The 23,405-nt window shown below is 38.1% G+C and overlaps 1 protein-coding gene across 1 annotated transcript in view; it reads left to right on the top strand.

Annotated features, from left to right (window-relative positions):
• Positions 1-23,405, top strand: part of TEX11 (testis expressed 11) — a gene marked incomplete at its 5' end in the record, with an annotated part of 308,295 nt that overhangs the window by 228,394 nt on the left and 56,496 nt on the right. The window contains one exon of the mRNA XM_084869541.1: positions 10,760-10,832. Coding sequence (XP_084725667.1) covers positions 10,760-10,832 — 73 coding nt within the window. The remainder of the gene's footprint in view (positions 1-10,759; positions 10,833-23,405) is intronic.

Genomic DNA, 23,405 nt, shown 5'->3' with positions numbered 1-23,405 from the left:
CAAAACAAACAAACAAACAAACAAACAAAAAATAATTTTGATTTTTACAAGTGAGGGCAAATGTAATTTTATTCTCAATAAGATTTTTGTGCCCTAACCGGTTTGGCTTAGTGGATAGAGTATCAGCCTATGGACTGAAGGGTTCCAGGTTCGATTCCAGTCAAGGGCATGTACCTTAGTTGCAGATACATCCCCAGTAGGGGTGTTGCAGGAGGCAGCTGATCGATGTTTCACTCTCATTGATGTTTCTCTCTATTCCCTCTCCCTTCCTCACTGTAAACAAAATAAATATTTTAAAAAGATTTTTGTGCTTTATTAAAAAATAGTTATATTGTTCTTGCATAATGCTTTTAGCTTCTTTAAAGTTTTCCTTTTAAGTTGGTAGTCCTGACATTACTAAATTTTGTATCTCAGTACAAATTCATGTGAGGGAAATTTCACAAACTCTTAAGTACAGTTCTTAATTATTTTGTTTGTTTCTAACAACTGTGAATTTTTTTCTGTTCTTTCCCTTGCACACCTTGATATTTCCTAAGAACTATTTTAGTAACCCCTATATAATTTTCTTTGCCTTTGAAAGGATTTCTAGTTAGGTAATTGAAGATGTACTTCTGCCTTTTACCATCTAAGTTTGGTATCTATGAATGATGCTCTGTCTTTCTAATGAGGATTTGTTGGATTCTACTAAATACATCTGTTTCTTGTTCTGTAAATCCTCATAATGTGGAATGTTTCCAAATAAATATTAATAGATGATGAAGGACTGTAGCTATCCTTTATAATTTTATCAATATTATCTCTGTTCTCCTGAGTATGCATTAGGAGGAAGTGAGAGATGCTTTAAAAATATAGTAATTGTAATTTATCAAGAAACCACATTTTGCCGAAACCGGTTTGGCTCAGTGGTAGAGCGTCGGTCTGCGGACTGAAAGGTCACAGGTTTGATTCCGGTAAAGGGCATGTACCTTGGTTGCGGGCACATCCCCAGTAGGGAGCGTGCAAGAGGCAGCCGATCGATGATTCTCTCTCATCGATGTTTCTAACTCTCTATCCCTCTCTTTTCCTCTCTGTAAAAAATCAATAAAATATGTCAAATTAAAAAAAAAGAAACCACATTTTTTCCTACAATAGGGGCAGATAAACTACTGCTAACTTCCCAAATCAGGCCTATGGTCTATTTTTCTATACCCTCAGAGTTAAGAATGCTTTTTACATTTGTAAAAGATTGTAAATGAAAATATAGGACAATATGTATTATAAAAGAGAGTTTATGTATCTGACAAAGTCTAAAAGATTTATTCTGTGGCCTTTTACAGAAAAGTATCCTGACCCATGTCCTAGATTATTTTTAACAGACTTATTGAAGTATAATTAACATACCTTATAATTTACCCATTTATAATATACAATTTTATGATTTTTAGAATATTCACAGAGTTGTGCAACTATCAACACAATCTCATTTTAGAACTTGTTCCTCACTCTAATAATCTCTTCCCAATTAGCAGTGACTTTCCATTCCTACCACCAACCCTAGGCAAACACTCATTTTTTTCTGTCTCTATAGATTTTCCTTATCTAGATATTTCATGTAAATGTCATCATACTATTTACAGTCTTTTATAACTTGCTCCTTTTATAATTTTTCAATAATGTTTTTTAGGTTCTCCATGTTGTAGTTTGGACCAATACTTCAATCCTTTTTATGGCTAAATAATATTCCATTGTATGACTATACCACATTTTGTCTATCTATTCATCCATTGATGGATATTGGGTTTTTCCAGTTTTCAGATAGCCTATCTAATAAAAGAGTAATATGCAAATTGACCATCACTCCAACACACAAGATGGCTGCCACCATGTGGACACAAGATGGCCACCACAAGATGACCAGCAAAGGAAGGCAGTTGGTAGGAACAGGCCTGCAAGGGAGGGCATTTGGGGGCAATCAAACCTACAGGAGAGGGCAGTTAGGGGTGACCAGGCTGGCAGAAGAGGGAAGTTGGGGTTACCGTGCCTGCAAGGAAGGGCAGTTGGGGGGACCCAGGCCTGCAGGGGAGAGCATTTGGGGGTGGACCAGGCCTGCAGGGGAGAGCAGTTAGGGGCAAACAGGCTGGCAGGAGAGCAGTTAGGCATCAATCAGGCTGGCAGGGGAGTGGTTAGAGGGTGATCAGGCTGGCAGGCAGAAGCGGTTAGGGGCAATCAGGAAGGCAGGCAGGTGAGCAATTGGGATCCAGCAGTCCTGGATTGTGAGAGGGATGTACGATTGCCTGTTTAGGCCTGATACTATCGGGATTGGGCCTAAACAGGTAGTCGGACATCCCTTGAGGGGTCCCAGATTGAAGAGGGTGCAGGCTGGGCTGACGGACACACAGCCCCGTGCACGAATTTTGTGCACCTGGGCCATATTAATGAATAATGCTGCATGTCCAATTTTTTTGTGGATATGTGTTTTCATTTCTCTTGAGTGTATACTTACAAATGGAATTGCTTGGCCATATTGTAACTTTATGTTTAAATCATTTGAGGAACTACCAGACTGTTTTCCAAAGCAGCTGCACCATTCCCAGAAATAATAGATCATGATTCCACTTTCTTCATCTAATTACTACCACTTGCTATTATGTCCTTTGGATTATGGCTGTTCTAGTGAGTATGAAGTGCTATCTCATTACAGTTTTGATATGCATTTCCCTAATGACTAATGATGTCATTACCAATGACTAATGACAGAAGGTGTTGAGCATCTTTTCCTTCTTTAGAAAATGTTTAGTCAGATTTTTTAAACCATTTTAATAAGATTATTTGTCTTTTTATTATTGAATTTTAATAGTATTATATATTGATACTAGGCTCTTACCAGATATAATTTATAATTATTCTCTCCGATTATGTGGTTCCATTTCCCTTTATTGCTAGTACCCCTTGAAGCACAAACATTTTTATTTATTCTTTTTTTAAAACCACTTTATTAAGGTATGGTTTAACATATAAAACACTGGATACATTTAATGAATACAACTCAATGAGTTTAAGGATAAGTATGCACCATGACACCATCACCACCATTAATGCCATAAATATATCCATCATCTCCCAGTTTTTTCCAAACCTCATAATTAGTATTATTATTATTTGCGTGTATATGTGTTAAGAATACCTAATATAAGATCTAACCTAAGCAAATTTTAAGTATATAATACAGGCACTATGCTTAATAGTAACACTAACCATTTTTATTCTTTTTAAAAAATTTTATCTTTATTGTTGAAAGTATGATAGATGTCCCCTTTCATCCCTATTGACCCCTTCTAGCCCACACCCACACCATACCTCAAGCTTTCACCACCTATTGTCTCTGTCCATGGGTTATGCATATATGCATACAAGTTCTTTGGTTGATCTCTTCCCACCCGTCCATTCTCCCCTACCTTCTCTTTGAGATTCCACAGCCTGTTCCATGTTCTGTGTTTCTGGATCTATTTTGTTCATCTGTTAATTTTGTTCTTTAGATTCCACATATGAGTGAGATCATGTGATACTTGTCTTTCTCTGATTGACTTATTTCTCTTAACATAATACACTCCAGGTCCCTCCAGAAGCAGAAACATTTTTAATCTTGATGATGTCCATTTTACTTATTTTATTTCTGTTGCTTGTGTTTTTGGTTTTATGTCTAAGATCATTGCCTAATGCAATGTCTTAATGGTCCATCCCTGTTTTCTTCTAAGAGTTGCATATATTTAGTTCTTACCATTTAGGTCTATGATCCATTTTGAGTTAATTTTTATGGGTGGTATAAGATAAGAGTCCAGAGTTATTCTTTTTCATTTGAATACCCTTTTGTTCCAGGACCACTTTTTGAAAACTATTTTTTCATACATGAAAAGGTTTATTTCTAGAAACGCAATTTTGTTTCATTGATATCTTTGTCTATCCTTGTGGCAATGCCACACTGATTTTATTATTGTAGCTTTATAGTAACTTTTTTTTCTTTATTGATTAAGGTATTACATAAGTGTCCTCAGCCCCCCCCCCATTACTCCACCCCAAACCACTCATGCCCTCACCCCACTGGTGCCTGATCCATTGGTTAGGCTTATATGCATGCATACAAGTCCTTTGGTTGATCTCTCCCCCTTACCACTGCCCTCCGCCTCTTTCACTCTGAGCTTTGACGGTCTGATCAATGCTTCTCTGTCTCTGGATCTCTGTGTTGGTTTTTTTAAAAAATAAATCTTTATTGTTCAGATAATTACACTTGTTCCTCTTTTTTCCCCCATAGCTCCCCTCCACTCGGTTCCCACCCAACCCTATGCCTTTACACCCCCTCCCCCCACTGTCCTCATCCATAGGTGTATGATTTTTGTCCAGTCTCTTCCCGCACCTCTCACACCCCTTTCCCCCTAAGGATTGTCAGGCCACTCCCTTTCTAAGCCCCTGATTCTACCCTATTTCCCCGAAAATAAGACAGTGTCTTATATTAATTTTTGCTCCCAAAGACGCGCTAGGTCTTATTTTTAGGGGATGTCTTATTTTTCCATGAAGAAGAATATGGTACACATTTATTGTTAAATAAAAATAAAGGAAATTTATTACCTGTGTACAGTACGGTAGTACGGTAGTTGTCATCACAAACCAGACAAACTGAATTCTACAGTATCAAGAATTTACTCATTTATTCAATGACAATCATGTCATCATCTTCTGGAACATCATCATAACAATCCAATTCCTGAATTTCCTGGTGAATTTCTTGTGACTCCATTTCGACCAAATCTCTCATGTTTAGCAATAGCATTCTGAGACAGAGCCTAGGAGGGGCCTTATTTTCGGGGAATGCCTTATATTACACTCAGAAGGAAACCTGTAAGTAGGTCTTATTTTCGGAGATTGTCTTATTTTCGGGGAAACACGGTATTATATTCACCAGTTTATTCTGTTTATCAGATTTTTTTTATTCACTTGATTTTTAGATCCACTTATTGATAGATATATGTGTTTGTTGTTCATAATTTTTTTAAAATATATTTTATTGATTTTTTACAGAGGAGGAGAGAGGGATAGAGAGCTAGAAACGTCGATGAGAGAGAAACATCGACCAGCTGCCTCTTGCACACCCCCTACTGGGGATGTGCCCACAACCAATGTACATGCCCTTGACCGGAATCGAACCTGGGACCTTTCAGTCCACAGACCGACACTCTACCACTGAGCCAAACCGGTTTCGGCTGTTGTTCATAATTTTTATCTCACTTATTCTGGCACCCCCATAATTCTGATGTTGGTACGTTTGAAGTTGTCCCAGAGACTCGTTACACTACCTTCAAAGTTTTGGATTCTTTTTTCTTTTTGCTTTCCCGGTTGAGTGTTCTTTGCTTCTTTGTATTTCAGATCTTTGACTTGATTTTTGTATTCCTTTAGTCTGCTGTTAGGTCTCTGTATAATCTTTTTCATTTCAGTCAATGTATGTTTAATTTCTAGTTGGTCCTTTTTCATATCCTCAAGAGTCTTGCTAAATTTATCAGCCTTTTCTAGGAAATTCTTAAAAGACCTTATAACCATTGTTTTGAACTCTATATCCAGTCATTTTCTTTCCTCCATCTCTTTTGTTTGTGATCTGTTTCTTTTTCTCCCCATTTTTGCTGGTTCCCTGAGTTGGTAGAGTAGCTTTGTGTGCTAGGTGTCCTATATGACCCAGTGGCTCAGCCTCCCCAGTTACCTGAGGTGGACACTCTTGGTGTATCCTTTTGTGGACTGTGTGTACAGCCTTGTTGTAGTTAAGCCTTGATTGTTGTTATTATCACTGGGAGGAATTGACCACCAGGCCAATTGGCTGTGAGTATCAGCTGTGTGTATGCCGGGAGAACTTCTGTTCTGGAGACTACCTTATGAGACAAGACTTGCAAAATTGCAAAAGCCCCTGTTCTCAGCTTGGATGGAGCAGAGTCTCAGGGCTGATCAGACAGCCTTAGCTTCCTGTAAACCCTGCCCTATGAGGCCCCTGGGTCTCAGTGTCCCTCAGTAATCACTGTAGTCCTCTCTGCATGCACTCACACATGTGCCTCCAGACCTCTGCCTTTCATGGCTCCCCTGAGTTTCCGTGCACTCCTCTCTTATCGTGGCAGTCTAGACTCCCCCTCTATGAGTCTGGGTCCCCAGGGTCTTGTCCAGCATTGGTGTTTAGTGCAGTCAAAACTGGGATTCAGTGCATTCGGGAGCTTCCATCTCCCTCCCGCTAGAGAAAGCCAGCCAGACACTCAGCCATTGTTTGTTTTGTCTTTTAGTTGTAGTTTTGAAGTGGTTTTGCAAGGCAGCAAGTTCAGGTGTTTACCTATGCCACCATCTTGGTTTCTTCTCTGTATCTGTTTTTGTTAATCAGTTTATGTTATTCATTCTATTCCACAAATGGGTGAGATCATATGATATTTCTCTTTCTCTGACTGTCTTATTTTGCTTAGCATAATCCTCTCCAGTTCCATCCATGCTGTTGGAAATTGTAAGAATGCCTTCTTTTTTACTGAAGCGTAGTATCCCATTGTGTAGATGTACCAGTTCTTTAATCCACTCATCTGGTAATGGGCACTTAGGCTGTTTCTTTTGAAATAGAGATGTATTGGTCCTTCAACTTTCTTCTTCTTTTTCAAAATTGTTTTGGCTCTTTCCTTCAATTTCCATATGAAAGTTAGTATCAATTTGTCAGTTTCTGCAAAGAATCCAGCTGGGGTTTCAATAGGGATTGCACTCTATCTGTAGATCAGTTTGGAGATTATTTATTGCAATCTTAACAATATTAAGTCTTCTAATCTATGAAAATGGAATATATTTCCATTTGTTTAGGTTTTTAATTTCTTTCCACATTGTTTTTGCAATTTTCGGACTATAAATGTTTTACTTTTTTGTTGTAGTCTATTCATATTTTCTATTTTTGAGTCAGTTTCAGTAGTTTATATTTCTAGAATATATCCATCACAATCAAAGTTGTCTAATTTTTTGGTTTATAATTGTTCATTGTATTTGCTTATAGTCATCCTTTTTATTTCTGTAAGGATGGTAATGTTGTCCCCTCTTTCTTTTTCCTTGGTCATTTTATACAAGGCTTACCAATATTGTTTAACATTTTTAAGAACCAACTTTTGGTTTCATTTTTTTAAATCCTATTATGCTGCCAGTTTCCATTTCATAAGTCTCACTCTAATCTTTATTGCTTTCTTCCTTCTGGTTACTTAAGGTTAATTTGATCTTCTCTTTCCAGTTTTTTTTAAAGATATATTTTATTGATTGTTTACAGAGAGGAAGAGAGAGGGATAGAGAGAAACATTCATCAGCTGCCTCCCACACACCTCCTACTGGGGATGTACCCACAACCAAGGTACATGCCCTTGACCAGAATCGAACCCGGGACTTTTCAGTCCACAGGTCAATGCTCTATCCACTGAGCCAAACTGGTTAGGGCATCTTTCCAGTTTCTTGAGGTGGAAGTTTGGTTATTAATTTTAAATATCTCTTCTTTTTGGAATATCAACTTTTACAGCTATGAATTTCCCTCTAAGCACTGTGTCTTAGCCTGTTTTAAATAGTATAACTAAATACCACAGACTACATAGCTTACAAACAATAAGAATTTGTTTTTCACAGTTCTGGAGTTTGGAAGTCCCAGATTAAGGTGCCAGTCTAGTCACATATCTGGTAAGGACCATCTTCCTGGTTCATTGCTGGCACTTTCTTGCTTTATTCTCACATGGTGGACAGGACTAGAGATCTCTTGTAAAAGGCACTAATCCCATTCATGAGGGCTCTACTCTCATGACTTTAGCACCTCCCTATGGCCCCACCTACTATCACCTTCACCTTTGGGGGTTATGGAATTTGTGAGGGACAAATTCAGACTATAGCATACTTTTTCAGCAGTACCATATTAGTTTTGGTATGTTGCATTTTCTTTTTATTCATTGTGATTTTGTAAAATATGTTTGTATTTATTTTTAGAAAGAGAGCAAGGAAGAGGGAGAGAGATAGAAACAACTATGTAAGAGGAACCTCATTCATTGGCTGCCTTCTGCATGCCCTCTACTGGAGATTGAGCTTGAAATCCAGGCATGTACCCTGACTGGGAGTTGAACCAGGGATCTCTTGGTTCCTATGTCAGCACTCAACTACCGAGCAACACTAGCCAGGCCATTGTGATTTCATTTTTAACCTATTGTTTACTTAAGAACCTGTTTTATATCCATATATTTGTGAATTTCCAAAATTTTATTACCTTATTGATTTCTAATCTTATTCCACTGTGGTTAGAGTACATACTTTGTGAGAATTCAAAATACTTTAAGTTTATTTGAAGTTTGTGTTGTGGCCTATCATATGATCTGTAGTGAAGAAAGTGCCATATGTGCTATAATATATTTTATTGATTTCAGAGAGGAAGGAAGAAGGGAGAGAGAGATAGAAACATAAGTGATGAGAGATTGTCATTGATCAGTTGCCTCCTGCTCTCCCCCTACTGGGTATTGAGCCTGAAACTCAAGCATGTGCCCTTGAACAGAATCAAACCCCGGGACCCTTTGGTCCACAGGCCAACATTCTATCCACTGACCCAAACCAGGTAGGGCCAAATGTGCTTTAGAAGGATATATCTTCTTGGGTTGGTGGAAGTCGATGGATATCTTTTAGGTATAAAAATTGTATATAGATTTATACAATTGCTTTTTTAAAGTTAAGAGAAGGAAAAAAGAAATATATCTTTATATTGTCTTCTATAGTTATGCAACTATTTTTACCATTGGACTTTATTTTGTTATTTGGATTCCAATTACTATCTGGTGTCACTTGTTTTCAGCCAAAGAACTTCTCTTAGATTTTTTGTAAAAATGATTCTGGTAGCAACATATTATCTCAGCTTTTGTTTATTGGAGAACTTCTTTATTTTGCTTTCAGTTCTGAAAGATAGTTTTGCTGTATATTAGATTCTTGGTTACTGTTATTTTCTTTCATCACATTAACTGTGCTATCCCACTGCCTTCTTTATTGAGATTCTATATTTGCAGAGACAATTCATCAGACATTCTTCCTTTTATGTGGTTTCCTTTAGTTGTTTGAACATATTTAAAATAGGTGCTTTGAAATCTGTGTATTCTCAGTTCAACATGTGAACCTTTTCAAAATAAGTTCCTGTTGCCTGCTTTTTTCCTGAATGTGAATCACGCATTCCTGTTTCTTCACATATCTCTTAATTTCTTGTTGAAAACTGGACATTTTAGATATATTGGTGCATCATTGAATACTGGTTTCCCTTCTGGGGCTTGTTGTTAATATTTGTTTGTTTCTTTGTTTAGTAACTTGGCTGTTCTAGTTCATTGAAGTCTATTTTCTGTAGCTGTATCACTTCTCAGAGGACACAATCTGCCTGTGCAGTCACCCTGACCCCTCTTCCCCAAAGGGATGAAAGTGGTTTTTATCAAGGTTATTTTTTACCATCTCTTTCCCTGAACTCCCTGTTACGTTTCTAAATGGCCTTCTTCTATTGTTATCACACCCAGCTATTAGTGATAACTCGTGTGTGTGTGTGTGTGTGTGTGTGTGTGTGTGTGTGTGTGCATGTGTTTGAAAATGCTCTTTGGCCTAAATTGAAGGGGAAAGGATCTTCTTAGCTTTTTATTTCCTTGGTTCTCTTTATAAGAGCTGGTCTACTGTTTTACTTGTTGATATCATTGAGCTACCAGCCACCTCTTAATTATTTAACACCAAGAACTCCATGGTTTGTTTTTTTATAATGCCCTTAGACTTGAACTTTCCCGTGCTTCTTTCCAAGTAAAGTCAGTCTTTTTAGGTAGACCTACAAAGCTCACTCTTTTAATGGCCTGACTCTCCTCCTGAGCATAAACTCTCTACCCTTGTTTTGTTGCTCAAGGCAGGATGGTGGCCCATTTCTATTGGAGTGATAATCAAGCTCTGTGAGTTGAGGGCTGTGTAGGAATCATAGTCCCAGGCATTCTTGCCTTACCTCTCCCAGCATGGAAACCCTATCCTATGCATAAGGTAAAGGCATTTCAGACCTAGTATTCTCAGTATGCCATGCCTGGTAGGGAGTGGGGACTAGGTAGAGGAAGAGAGCTCCAGGCTTCTCAGTTGTGCTTGTTTTATAATAGAGCTTCTGCAATATAGACCATGGGAAGGGAGATGAGAGGTAGTGGCAGCATGCTTCTTCTGGGAATTCTAGCCTGGAAGCTGAGCATAGAGAGAGCACCATCTTATTGGCCACAACCACCTAAAGTAGCATTTACATCTCACTGAGCAGGGGAGTTGATGAGCAGATCATGTCTTAACTGCCACAGGTGCTCACTGTTCTAACTTAAACTTACGGTAGTAGATTTTTTTTGGAATAGATTTGATCTATGCCCTTAGGCCAACTTCCTGAGACTTTACATGATTGGATTTTTACAATTTTCAGTTATGGTTGTTTTGCTGGGGAGAAGGTTTATGGAGCTCTTCATACCAACATCCCAGAAGTGCTTCTCTTCTGTCCTAGATTATTAAAGAAATTGATAATGGTCAGATAGTCTAATACTTATTTTCCTGGGACATTAGAAAAAGTACAAATAGAGGTTAATATTTCTATATAAATTCTAAAATGTTCAGTTTAAACTATCATTTTATTTTTAACTGTTTTTAATGAAAATGGTGTCAAGATTATTTTAATTTCCTTAAAGTTTTGTTTGGTTGAGACTAATATTTTTTGTTACTTGTTGCCAAATAGACCAGATTCCTGAATCGTGCACTTGAGCAGGTCCATAAATGCAGAGACATCTGGAATCGCCTGAAAGAAACAGGTATAGTAGGAACTGGGAGTTTGGTAATACAATTATGAAGCATGTTTGAAATCTGAATAACCCAGTCTTTTATCACCAGAAATTTGTGTCACTTGCAATACTTGATAGTCAAATGATTCTTTAAGAACTAATTTTTCCCCACTATATGTCTGTTTTGACTCTATGACACATTGTTTGGAGTAAGAATATATTTTACCTTGCGTTTTTTGTGGAAGTTTATAGTATTAAATATATATGACTTTTTGCTCTTAGGTCAGTAATTGTCTAATCAACTTTTTATGACAGTATAAATGTATCATAGTTTTTATCTTTTTAAATTTTTAATGTGTTTTTCTTTATTTTTTTTCATTGCCACTTATCCCCTGTACCCTTTTCTACCTCTATTCTTCTCCCTGAAATCTCCATAGTTGTTTGTGTCCATGAGTTCTCTTTCTTTTCTTTTTGCTCATTCCCGCCACCACCCCAAGCCCCCTCCCCGCAGAGCTATCTGCCTAGTATCTATCTATGAGTCTGTCTCTATTTTGCTTGTTAGTTCAGTTTGTTCATTAAATATTACATATGAGTGAAATCATATGGTATTTATCTTTCTCTGACTGGCTTATTTCATTTAGCATAGTGTTCTCCAGGTCCATCCATGCTGTCTGAAAGGGTAAATTTTATTTGTTTTTATGGCTGAGTAGTATTCTATTGTGTAATACTACTTGTATACTGATGGACACTGGGGTTGCTTTCACATCCTGGCTATCTATACTAATAAAAGGGTAATATGCTAATTAGACCGGATGTCTTCTGGGCAAAGCAATGGTGGTAGAGCTGAAGCAGAGGTGGTTAGGGGTGATCAGGCCAGCAGGGGAGAGAAGCTAGGGGCAATCAGGCCAGCTGGGGAGAGCAGTTGGGGAATCAGGCCTGAAGGGGAGAGCAGTTGCAAGGGTCCTCAAACTTTTTAAAGTGGGGGCCAGATCACGGTCCCTCAGAGAGCTGGAGGGCCGGACTATATGAACTACTAATTCCTACTGTAACACCTCGGCTGCGCTCACTGCCCAAAAAACCTGGCGGGCCGGATCAGACTCCTCTGCAGGCCACATGTGGCCCGCGGGCCGTAGTTTGAAGACCCCTGATAGAGGGATCAGCCCGGCAGGGGAGAGTAGTTAGGCAGTTAGGGGGATCAGGCCAACAGGTGAGAGCAGTTAGGGGGATCAGCCCGGCAGGGGAGAAGTTAGGACAATCAGACCAGCAGGGGAGCACAGTTAGGGGTGATCAGGCTGGCAGGGGAGAGCAGTTAGGGGCGATCAGACCAGCTGGGGAGAGTTAGGGGCATTAAGTAGGCAGGCAGGTGAGCGGTTAGGAGCCAGTGGTTCCAGATTATGAGAGGGATGTCTGACTGCTGGTTTAGGTCCAATCCCTGTGGACATCTTCCGAGGGATCCTGGATTAGAGAGGGTGCAGGCAGGGCTGAGGGACTCTCCCACCACCAGTGCACGTTTTCAAAAGAATATATTCACCCCTACCACCAATGCACGTTTTCGTTTACCAGGCCTCTAGTTGTAAATAACACTGCAATGAACATAGGGGTGCATATATTCTTTTGAATTAGTGTTTCAGTTTTCTTCTGATACATTCCCAGAAGTAGAATCGCTGTATAATAAGGCAGTTCCACTTTTAATTTTTTAATATGTTTTTATTGATTTCAGAGAGAGGAAGGAAGAGGGAGATAGCGATAGAAACATCAGTGATGAGAATCATCAATTGGCTGCTTCTTGCAAACCCCCTACTGGGAATTGAGCCCGCAACCTGGGTGTGTGCCCTGATTAGGAATTAAACTGTGACCTCATGGTTCATGGATCGATGCTCAACCACTGAGCCAGGCCATTTTTAATTACTTTAAGTTGCTCCATATTGTATTCCACAGTGACTACACTAATCTGCCTTCCCACCAACAGTGCATAAGGGTTCCCTTTTCTCCACATACATGCCAACATTTGTTATTTGTTGATTTATTGATGATAGCCATTCTGACAGGTATGAGGTATAGCTCAATATAATTTTAATTTTCATTTTTCTGATGATTAGTGATGTTGAACATCTTTTCATGTGTCTATTGGCCATCCATATGTCTTCTTTGGAGAAGTGCTTATTCAGTCTTTTGCCCGTTTTTTAATTGGATTATTTTTTGGTGTAGAGTTTTATAAGTTCTGTATAAATATTGGATATTATCCCAATATTAGATGTATTGGCAAATGTGATATGTCTAATTTAATAAACTTTTAACACTGACTAGATATAGGCTACACAGTTTTCTAAACTATAATCATGATATCAAATACTACTACCATTTTGTTATGAAATAATCAAAATACTAGTAAACATTTTGAAATTACATAATAGGTTGTTCCTATTTCCTCATTGAGGATGGTGTTCGCTTTTAGGTTTAGATAGATTTTTTCCCCCACATTTTATTTGTTAATATGTTTTTAAAAAATTTTCTTTATTGTTGAAAGTATTACAGATATTTTCTTCCCCCCTCCCCATTGGCCCACTCCACACTGCACCCTCCCTGTTTTAGTTAGAATTTTTAAAAATCAATAAATATTAAATTAAATTGCATACCTTTCAAATTCTATAATCATATATTTTTTTCTCTTTTAAAATATTGATATTTTGAATTAAGACAGGGAAAAGAGTGTTTTATATTGTTTTTAAATAAATCTTTATTGCACGGATTATTATAGGTGTTTCTCTTTTTTCGCTACATAGCTCCCCTCAACCTGATTCCCCACTCTACCCCATGCCCTTACCCCCCGCCACTGTCTTCATCCAGGTGTAAAATTTTTGTCCAATCTCTTCCTGCACCCCTTACACCTGCTTCACCCTCAGAATTGTCAGTCCATTCCTTTTATATGCCCCTGATTCTATTGTATTATATTCATCAGTCCATTCTGTTCATCAAATTTTTTATTCACTTAATTTTTAGATTCACTTGTTGGTAGATATGTATTTGTTGTCATTTTGTTCATAATTTTTATCTTTACCGTTTTCTTCTTCTTCCTCTTCTTAAAGAATACCCTTCAGCATTTCATATAATCCTGGTTTGGTGATGATGAACTGCTTTAGCTTTTTCTTGTCTGTGAAGCTCTTTATCTGCCCTTCAATTCTGAATGATAGCTTTGCTGGGTAGAGTAATCTTGGTTTTAGATTTTTGCTGTTCATCACTTTGAATATTTCTTGCCACTCCCTTGTGGCCTGCATGGTTTTTGTTGAGAAATCAGCTGACAGTCATATGGGTACTTCCTTTTAGGTAACTAACTGTTTTTCTCTTGCTGCTTTCAAGATTCTCTCTTTGTCTTTTGCTCTTGGCATTTTAATTATGATGTGTCTTGGTGTGATCCTCTTTGGATTCCACTTGTTTGGGGTTGTCTATGCTTCCTGGACTTGTAAGTCTATTTCTTTCACAAGGTAGGGAAAGTTTTCTGTCATTTCTTCGAATAGGTTTTCAATATTTTGCTCTCTCTCTTCTTCTGGCACCCCAATAATTCGGATGTTGGTACGCTTAAAGTTGTCACAGAGGCTCCTTAGACTATCTTCATATTTCTTTTATTTTTTCTGGTTGGCTGTTTTTTGTTTCCTCATATTTCAGATATTTGGTTTGATTCTTGGGGTCCTTTGATCTACAGTTGAATTTCTGTATATTCTTTATTTCATACAGTGTATGCTTAATTTGTGACTGGTCCTTTTTTTTTTTTTTTTTTTTTTCTTTTCCATTCTCATTAAGGTCCTTGAAGTTTTCACTAAGCTCATCAAGTTTCTTGGCAGTTTTTAGAAGATTCTTGTGTTACCTTATGAATGTGGTTTTGAACTCTATGTCTGGTAGTTTGCTTTCCTCCATTTCTTTCATTTGTGACATGTTTATTTGTCTCTGCATTTTGCTGCTTCCCTGTGTTGATGGAGTGGTTTTCTGTGGTAGGTGACTAGTAGTCCACCTGAGGTGGACACTCTTGGTGCACCCCTTTGTGGCCTGAGTACAAAGTCTTGGTGTAGGTAAGCTTTGATTGCTGTTGGTACACTGGGAGGAATTGACCTCCAGGCCAATTGGCTATGAGGACCCGCTGTGTCTATAATGGGAGAACTGCTGTGTTGGAGACTTGCATATGGGGCTGGACTTGCTTCAGTGGGGCTTTGGTGCTCATTGAGTCTGCCTCTTGAATGTATCACTTATGAATGTGAATAGTTGGAATCTGGTGTAGTCTCACACTGACACTTGATTCACTAACTTTATCATGAAAAAATCTTGATTTTTATCAAATGACTTTTCTGCATCAATTGAGATGATCGAGTGTTTCTTTTTCCTTTGTTTTATTAGTGTGGTATAGTACAGTGATTGATTTGCTTTTGTTGAACCAACCTTACATTCTTGGGATAAATCCCACTTGGTCACAGTATATATTTTTTTATTAATTGATTTTAAAAATTACATTTATTGGGGTGACATTGGTTAATAAAATTACATCTATGTTTAACATGTTATAGGATTTATTTTACTAGTATTTTGTTACAGAATTTTGGATCATTATTCATATAGTATATTGTTTTATAATTTTCTTTTCTTATTATGTATTAACTTGGGTTTGGCTAGCTACCAAAATAATGCTAGCTTCATAGAATGCATTGGGAAATGTTCCCTCTTCTAAAAAAATTTTATAAGAGTTTGACAAGGTTTGGCGTAGTTCTTCTTTAAATGTTTGGTAGAATTCACTCATATGGTCCTGGACTTTTGTTTATTGGAAGGTTTTTGGTAACTAATTATCTTTATTTGTTTTAGGTATGTTGAGATTTTCTGTTAAGTCATTATAAGTGATTTGTGTGCTAGGAATTTGTTATCTCTAGGAAGTCTAATTTGTTGGCATGCACAATAGTTCATAGTAATCTCTTATAATCTTATTTCTGAAAAGTTATTAGTGATGTCAGTTCTTTTGTTTAGGATTCTGGTAATGAGTCTTATTTCTTTTATTGGATTACTCTAGGTAAAGGTTTGTCACTTTGTGCATCTTTTCAAATAACCAACTCTTGGTTTCATTGATTCCCTCTGTTGTTTTTCTATTATCTATTTCTTTTTTGTTGTTTTTGTGTGTGTGTTTTTGTTGTTGTTGTTGTTTGTTTTTTTGCTCTTTATTATTTCCTTTCTTTTGGTAGTTTTAAGTTTAGGTTGCTTTTTCTTTTTTTGTTTTTTTTTAGTTCTCATGGTTTAAGTTTAGGTTAATGCTTTGAAACCTTTCTTCTTTTTTTTTTTTTTAAAAAGGTATTTACAGGTATACATTTTCCACTAAGTACTGCCTTCATTGTATCTCATAAATTTTTACATGTTGTATTGTTGTTTTTATTCATCTATGTGTATTTTCTATCTCTTGTGATTTTTTCTTTAACCCACTAGTTGTTTAAGAGAGTATTGTTTGATTTCCATATTTGTGATTCTTACAGTTTTCATTTTTTAAAGTTTTCTCACTTCGTTATGGTCAGGGAATATATTTTTAGTCTTATTAAATTTATTGAGACTTGTTTTAGAGCCAAACATACGGCCTACACTAGAGACTATTTCTTTTTTTTTTTTAATAAATTTTTATTGTTCAGATTATTACAGGTGCTTTTCTTTATTTTCCCTCATAGCTCTTACAACTTAACAAAAGAAAGATAAACAAACAATTGAAAAAATGGGCAGAGGACCTAAATAGACACTTTTCAAAAGAGGACATTCATAAAGCCAAGAGATACATGAAAACATGCTCAAAGTCACTAATTATCCAAGAGATGCAAATGAAAACAACAATTAGGTACCACCTCACACTTGTCAGAATGCCTATAATCAACAAATCAGCAAATGATAAGTGCTGGTGAGGATGTAGACAAAAGACAACTACAGTTTTCACCTCTTTGCTTAGGGTTTGGAGGTTTTGGAGCTCTCTGACCAGAGTTGCAGTTTGTTAGGTTAAACTGCGATAGGGCAAGCCATTTATATGCAAAAGCTGCTGTTTGGAGCTTGGGTGGGTTTGTGGATTGTGTGGGGCTGGGTCTCAGAGAATCACTAGGTTTGGGCCTGGCAAAGAGCAATGGCTGCCAATCAGCCATCTCTGCATCTCTGTGTTTCTAAGTCCCCACATCCCGCACCCTAGCTCAGTAAACAATGATTGCTGTGTACACCTCTGCAAGGAAGCCACCCTCACTTTCCGACCCGATGGCAGACAGTCCAGCTTCTCCCTGTAGGAGTTTGGGTCCCCAGCGTCTCCCCAGAAACGAGTTCAGAGTAAACAGGAGCTTGTCTCCCTTTGGGTTGAAGAAAGCAGCGCACCCAGTCGCCTGCCACCAGCCCAATTCACATGCCTCCCTACCTCAGCTTTTCAGCACTTGTGCCCCTCTCAGTGCTCTTTTCTCTTTCCTTCTAGTTGTAGAACTTCCACACAGCCAGCTTTCCTGTAGTTCTAGGTGATAGAGGTTTTGTCTTTTAGTTGTAGTTTTGAAATTGTTGTGTGAGGCAGCAGTTTAGGTGTTTACCTATGCTGCCATCTTGGATTCATCCACTAGAGTAGGGGTGTCGAACTCAATCAGAGAAGGGGCCAAAATCTAAAATCCAGCCTAAATCGCGGGCCGAATGGTTTACTGAACAGTCAGAAACTGACAATGTCATAAACTGACAGCGGAGTGCAGTGATGACAGCGCGGTGCGGGCCACATTGCAAGGCCTGGCAGGCTGGATTTGGCCCGCGGGCCTTGTGTTTGACACATGTGCACTAGAGACTATTTCATGAACTCAAGAAGAATGTGTATTCTGTAGTTCTGCAGTTGTTGAGTGGGGAATTTTATATATGTCTGTTAAATCTAGTTGATTTATAGTGTTGTTTACTATATTTCCTTTCTGATCTTCTAGATATTCTTAACTTTATTGAAAGTGGTTCATAAGGGTCATGATTGGTGTTTTTCTCTTTTTTTATCTTCTGAATTTGTTTTATTTATTTTTTTCCATTTTTTAATCCAATGCTCCCTCCACCCAACTCCCATTCATGTCCTAACCCCCCAGTGTCTTGCGTCCATTGGTTATACTTATATGCATATATATAAGTCCTTCAGTTGATCTCTTATATCCCCGACTTCTCCCTAACCTTCCCACTGTAATTTGACAGTCTGTTTGATGCTTTACTGCCTCTGTATCTATCTTTTTGTTCATCAGATTATAATATTCTTTATTATCCACAAAGGAGTGAGATCATGTGGTATTTTTCTTTCATTGACTGGTTTATTTCACTTAGCATTATGTTCTCCAATTCCATCCAGGTTGCTGCAAATGGTAAGAATTCTTTCTTTTCTATGGCAGCATAGTATTCCTTTGTGTAGATGTATCATACTTTTTTAATCCACTCATCTGCTGACCGGCACATAGGTTGTTTCCAAATTTTAGCTATCATGAATTGTGCTGCTATGAACAAATGGATGCATATATCCTTTCTGACTGACTGGTGTTTCCAGTTTCTTAGGATATGTTCCTAGGAGTGGCATTACTGGGTCAAATGGGAGTTCCATTTTTAGTTTTTTGAGGAAACTTCATACTGTTCTCCACAGTGGCTACACCAGTCTGCATTCCCACCAGCAGTGCACTAGCATTCCTTTTTCTCTGCATCCTCACCAACACTCATTGTTTGTTGATTTGTTGATGATAGCCATTCTGACACGTGTGAGATGGTACCATATTGTCGTTTTGATTTGCATCTCTGGGATAATTAGTTACTTTGAGCATGTTTTCATGTGTCTCTTGCCCTTCTTCCTGTCTTCTTTAAAAAAATATTCCATTTAGGTCAATTGCCCATTTTTTATTGGACCATTTATCTTCCTTTTATTATGTTGTATAAAGTGCCTGCAGATATTGGATATTAAACCTTAATCAGTGACTAGAGGCCCGGTGCACAAAATTAATGCACTGGGGTATGGGGGACATTGTCCCTCAGCCAAGCCTGCACCCTCTCCTATCTGGGACCCCTTGAGGGATGTCCAACTGCCTGTTTAGGCCCAAGCCCACTAGACCTAAATGGGCAGTCAGACATCCCTCTCACAATCCAGGACTGCTGGCTAACAACTGCTCGCCTGCCTGCCTTCCTGATTTCCTCTAATCGCTTTTGACTGCCAGCCTGATCACCTCCTAACCACTCCCATCCAGCCTGATTGACGTCTAACTGCTCCCCTGCCAGCCCATTTACCCCCAACTTCCCTCCTCTGCCGTCCTGGTCACCCCTAACTGCCCTCCCCTGCAGAGTTTATTGCCTTCAACTGCCCTCCCTTGCAGGCCTGGTGCCTTCCAACTGCCCTATCCTACTTGCCTGATCACCCACAACTGCCCTCTTTTGCAGGCCTGGTCCCTCCCAACTGTCCTCCCCTGCTGGCCATCTTGTGTCCACATAGGGGCAGGATCTTTGAACACATGGGGGCAGCCATATGGTGTGTTGGAGTGATGGTCAATCTGCATATTACTCTTTTATTAGGTAGGATAGAGGACTGGTGCATGGGTGGGGGCCAGCTGGTTTGCTCTGAAGGTTGTCCCGGATCAGGGTGTGGGTTCCCTTGAGGTGTGGGGCAGCCTGAGCAAGTAGCCTATGGTGGTTTGAGGCCAGCCATGCCCCCCAGCGACCCAAGTGGAGGCCCTGGTATCTGGGATATATTTACTTTCTACAATTGAAACTTTGTAGCCTGGAGCAAAGCCAATCTTCCTGCTCGCCCCGTGGCAGCAGCCATTTCTGTTTGGATTTGTTTACCTTTTATAATTGAAACTTTGTAGCCTTGAATGGAGGCTTAGGCTGGCAAGGGCAGGCGGAAAACTTGGCTTCCTCTGTTGCTGGGGAAACGCCTCCCTCCTGCTCTCTGTGGCTGTAGCCATTTTGGTTGGGTTTATTTGCATACTTGCTCAGATTGGCTGGTGGGCGTGGCTTATTGTGGATTGTGGAGCAGAGTGATGGTTAATTTGCATATTATTCTTTTATTAGGTAGGACAACATTTCAAATATGTTCTCCCATACAGTGGGCTTTCTTGTTGTATTGTTGATGGTTTCTTTTGCTGGGAAAAGCTTTTTATTTTGATGTAGTCCCATTTGTTTATTTCCTCTTTAGCTTCCATTGCCTTAGGAGCTGTATCAGTGAAGAAGTTCTTTTCGCATATGTCTGAGATTTTGATGCCTGTGGATTTCTCTAGTATTTCTATGGTTTCCTGTTTTATGTCTAAGTCCTATATCCATTTGGAGTTTATTTTTGTGTATCATGTAAAGTGGTGGTCTAGTTTCATTTTTTTGCATGTATCTGTCCAATTTTCCCAGCACCATTTATTGAAGAGACTGTTTTGATCCATGTTATGTTCATGTCTTCTCTGTCAAATATTAATGGACATAGTTATTTGGGTCAATATCTGGATACTCTATTATATTCCATTGGTCTATAAGTCGGTTCCTTGCCAGTACAAGGCAGTTTTGAGAACAGTGGCTTTATAATACAGCTTGAAATCTGGTATTGAGATCCCACCTACTTTATTCTTGTTTCTCAGGATTTCTGTGGCTATTCGGGGTCTTTTTCTTATTATTATTCCAGATGAATTTTTGGAGAGTTCTTTATAGGTCGGTGAAATATGCCTTTGGTATTTTAATGGGGAGTGTAATGAATCTATAGATTGCTTTGGGTAGTATGGTCATTTTAATTATGTTGATTCTATCAATCCATGAACATGGTATGTCCTTCCATCTGTTTACATCTTCCTCTGTCTCTTTACTCAGTGTCCTGTAGTTTTCCAGATATAGGTCTTTTACCTCCTTGGTTAAGTATATTCCTAGGTATCTTAATTTTTTTGGTATGATGGTAAGTGGGATTGTTTTTTTAATCTCTATTTCTATAAATCAACTAAGTCAACTATTGCTGTATAGAAGACAGTATGTTCTTCCATCTGTTTACATCTTCCTCTATCTCTTTTTTCAGTGTCCTGTAGTTTTATGTGAATAGGTCTTTTACTGCCTTAGTTAAGTTTATTCCTAAGTATCTTAATGTTTTTGGTGCGATGGTTAATGGAACTGCTCTTTTAGTCTCCCTTTCTATAAGTTCCCAATTGGTATATAGAAATGCCATAGATTTCTTGGCATTAATTTTGTATTCTGCTACATTGCTGAATTCATTTATTAATTCCATTAGTTTCTTAATGGAGTCCTTAAGGTTTTTTATGAACAATATCATGTCATCTGCAATTAAGGACAGCTTTACTTCTTTTTTTTTTTTAATATATTTTATTGATTTTATACAGAGAGGAAGGGAGAGAGATAGAGAGTTAGAAACATCGATGAGAGAGAGTCATCAATCAGCTGCCTCTTGCACAACCCCTACTGGGGATTTGCCCGCAATCAAGGTACATGCCCTTGACCGGAATCGAACCCGGGACCCTTCAGTCCCCAAGCCGACGCTCTATCCATTGAGCCAAACCGGTCCTGGCAGGACAGCTTTACTTCTTCTCTTCCAATGGGATGCCTTTTATTTCTTCTTCTTGTCTAATTGCAATGGCTAATACTTCCAGTACTATGTCAAACAGGAGTGGTGAGAGTGGACATCCCTGTCTTATTCCTCTTCTTAGAGGAAATGGTTTTAGTTTTGCCCATTGACTATGATGTTAGTTGCAGATTTATCATATATGGCTTTTATTATGTTGAGGTATGATCATTATATTACCATCTTGTTGAGAGTTTTTATCAAAACAGTGTTGGATTTTGTCAAATGCTTTTTCTGCATCAATTGATATCACTATGTGATTTTTATCTCTCAATTTGTTTATGTGATGTATCACACTTATTGATGTGCGGATATTGAACCATCCTTGCATCCCTGGGATAAATTCTAATTGGTCATTATGTATGATCTATCTGATGTACTGCTGAATCTGATTTGCTAGAATTTTATTGAGGATTTTGGCATTTACAATATGTTCATGAGGGATATTGGCCTGTAATTCTTTTTCATTGTGTTGTCTTTATCTGGTTTTGGCATTAGGGTGATGCTGGCTTCATAGAAGGAGCTTGGAAGTGATCCTTCCTCTTGAATTTTTTTGAATAGTCTGGGAAGCATAGGTTTTTGTTCTTCCTTGAATGTTTGAAAACTCCCCTATGAAGCTGTCTGGCCCCGGCTTTTGTGTGATGTCAGCTTTTTGATGATTGCTTCAATTTCTCCCATAGTTATTGGACTATTGAGCTGTTTAAATTCTTCCTGATTGAGTTTTAGAAGGTTGTATTTTTCTAGGAATATGTCCATTTCCTCCAGGTTGTCCAATTCGTTGGAATAGAATTGTTCATAGTATTTTTTTAGCAATCGGTTGTATGTCAGTGGGGTCTGTTGTTATTTCACCTCTTTCATTTCTGATTTTGTTTATTTGGGTCTTCTCTCTTTGCTTCTTTGTGATCCTGGCTAGGGGTTCATTAATCTTATTTGTCCTTTCAAAGAACAATCTCTTGGTTTTGTTGATCTTTTGTATTGTTTTTTTTTGTTTGTTTGTTTGTTTGTTTGTTTTCTATGTCGTTTATCTCCACTCTGCTCTTTATTATTTCCTTTCTTCTGCTTACACTGGACTTTTTTTGTTCCTCTCTTTCTAACTCTTTGAGTTGTAGGGTTAGGTAATTTATTACCATTGTTTCTTGCTTCTTGCAGTAGGCTTGTAGAGCTATAAACTTTTCTCTCTCAAGACTGCTTATGCTGTGTCCCATAGATTTCAGACTGTTGTGTTTTCATTGTCATTGGTTGCCAGATGATTTTTATTTCTTCTGTGATCTCTCTGGTAACCCAGTCATTGTTTAATAGCATGATATTTAGTCTCCAGATGTTTGTTGTTGTTGTTTTTATTGTTTTTATTGCAGTTGATTTCCTGTTTTATGCCATTGTCATCTGAGATGTTTGATATGATTTCTTTCTTCTTGAATTTTAAGAGACTTTGCCTGTAACCCAATATATGGTCTATCTTTGAAAATAACCCATGTGCACTTGAGAAGAATGTGTTTCTGTGACTTAGGGTGAAATTTTATGAAGTTGTCAATTAATTTCACCTGGTCTAGTGAATCTTTTAGGATTGTTGTTTCTTTGCTGATTTTTTGTGTAGAGGATTTGTCCAGTGGTGATAGTGGGGTATTAAAGTCCCCTACTATGATTGTATTGCTGTAATCTCTCCATTGATATCCTCCAGAGTTGGTTTTTTTTTAATGTATTTTGGTGCTACTGTATTGGGTGTGTATATGTTTACCAGGGTTATTTCTTTTTGTTGGATTGTTCCCTTTAATATCATGAAGTATCCTTCCTTATCTCTTGTTATGTCCTTCACTTTGATATATATTTTTTTAGATATAAGTATTGCTACCCCAGCTTTTTCTTTTTTTCTTTTTTTTTTTTTCATTTCCATTCACCTGAAAAACCTTTTTCCATCCCTTCACCTTCAGTCTGTGTGTGTCTTTTTTTCTGAGATGGGTTTCCTGTAGACAGCAGATATATGGGTCTTGTTTCATTATCCAATCAGTTACCCTATATCTTTTAATTGG

The sequence above is a fragment of the Pipistrellus hanaki genome (assembly GCF_964339955.1).
Source record: "Pipistrellus hanaki genome assembly, chromosome: X".
NCBI lineage: Eukaryota > Metazoa > Chordata > Mammalia > Chiroptera > Vespertilionidae > Pipistrellus > Pipistrellus hanaki.
This window is presented reverse-complemented; position numbering and strand designations above follow the sequence as displayed.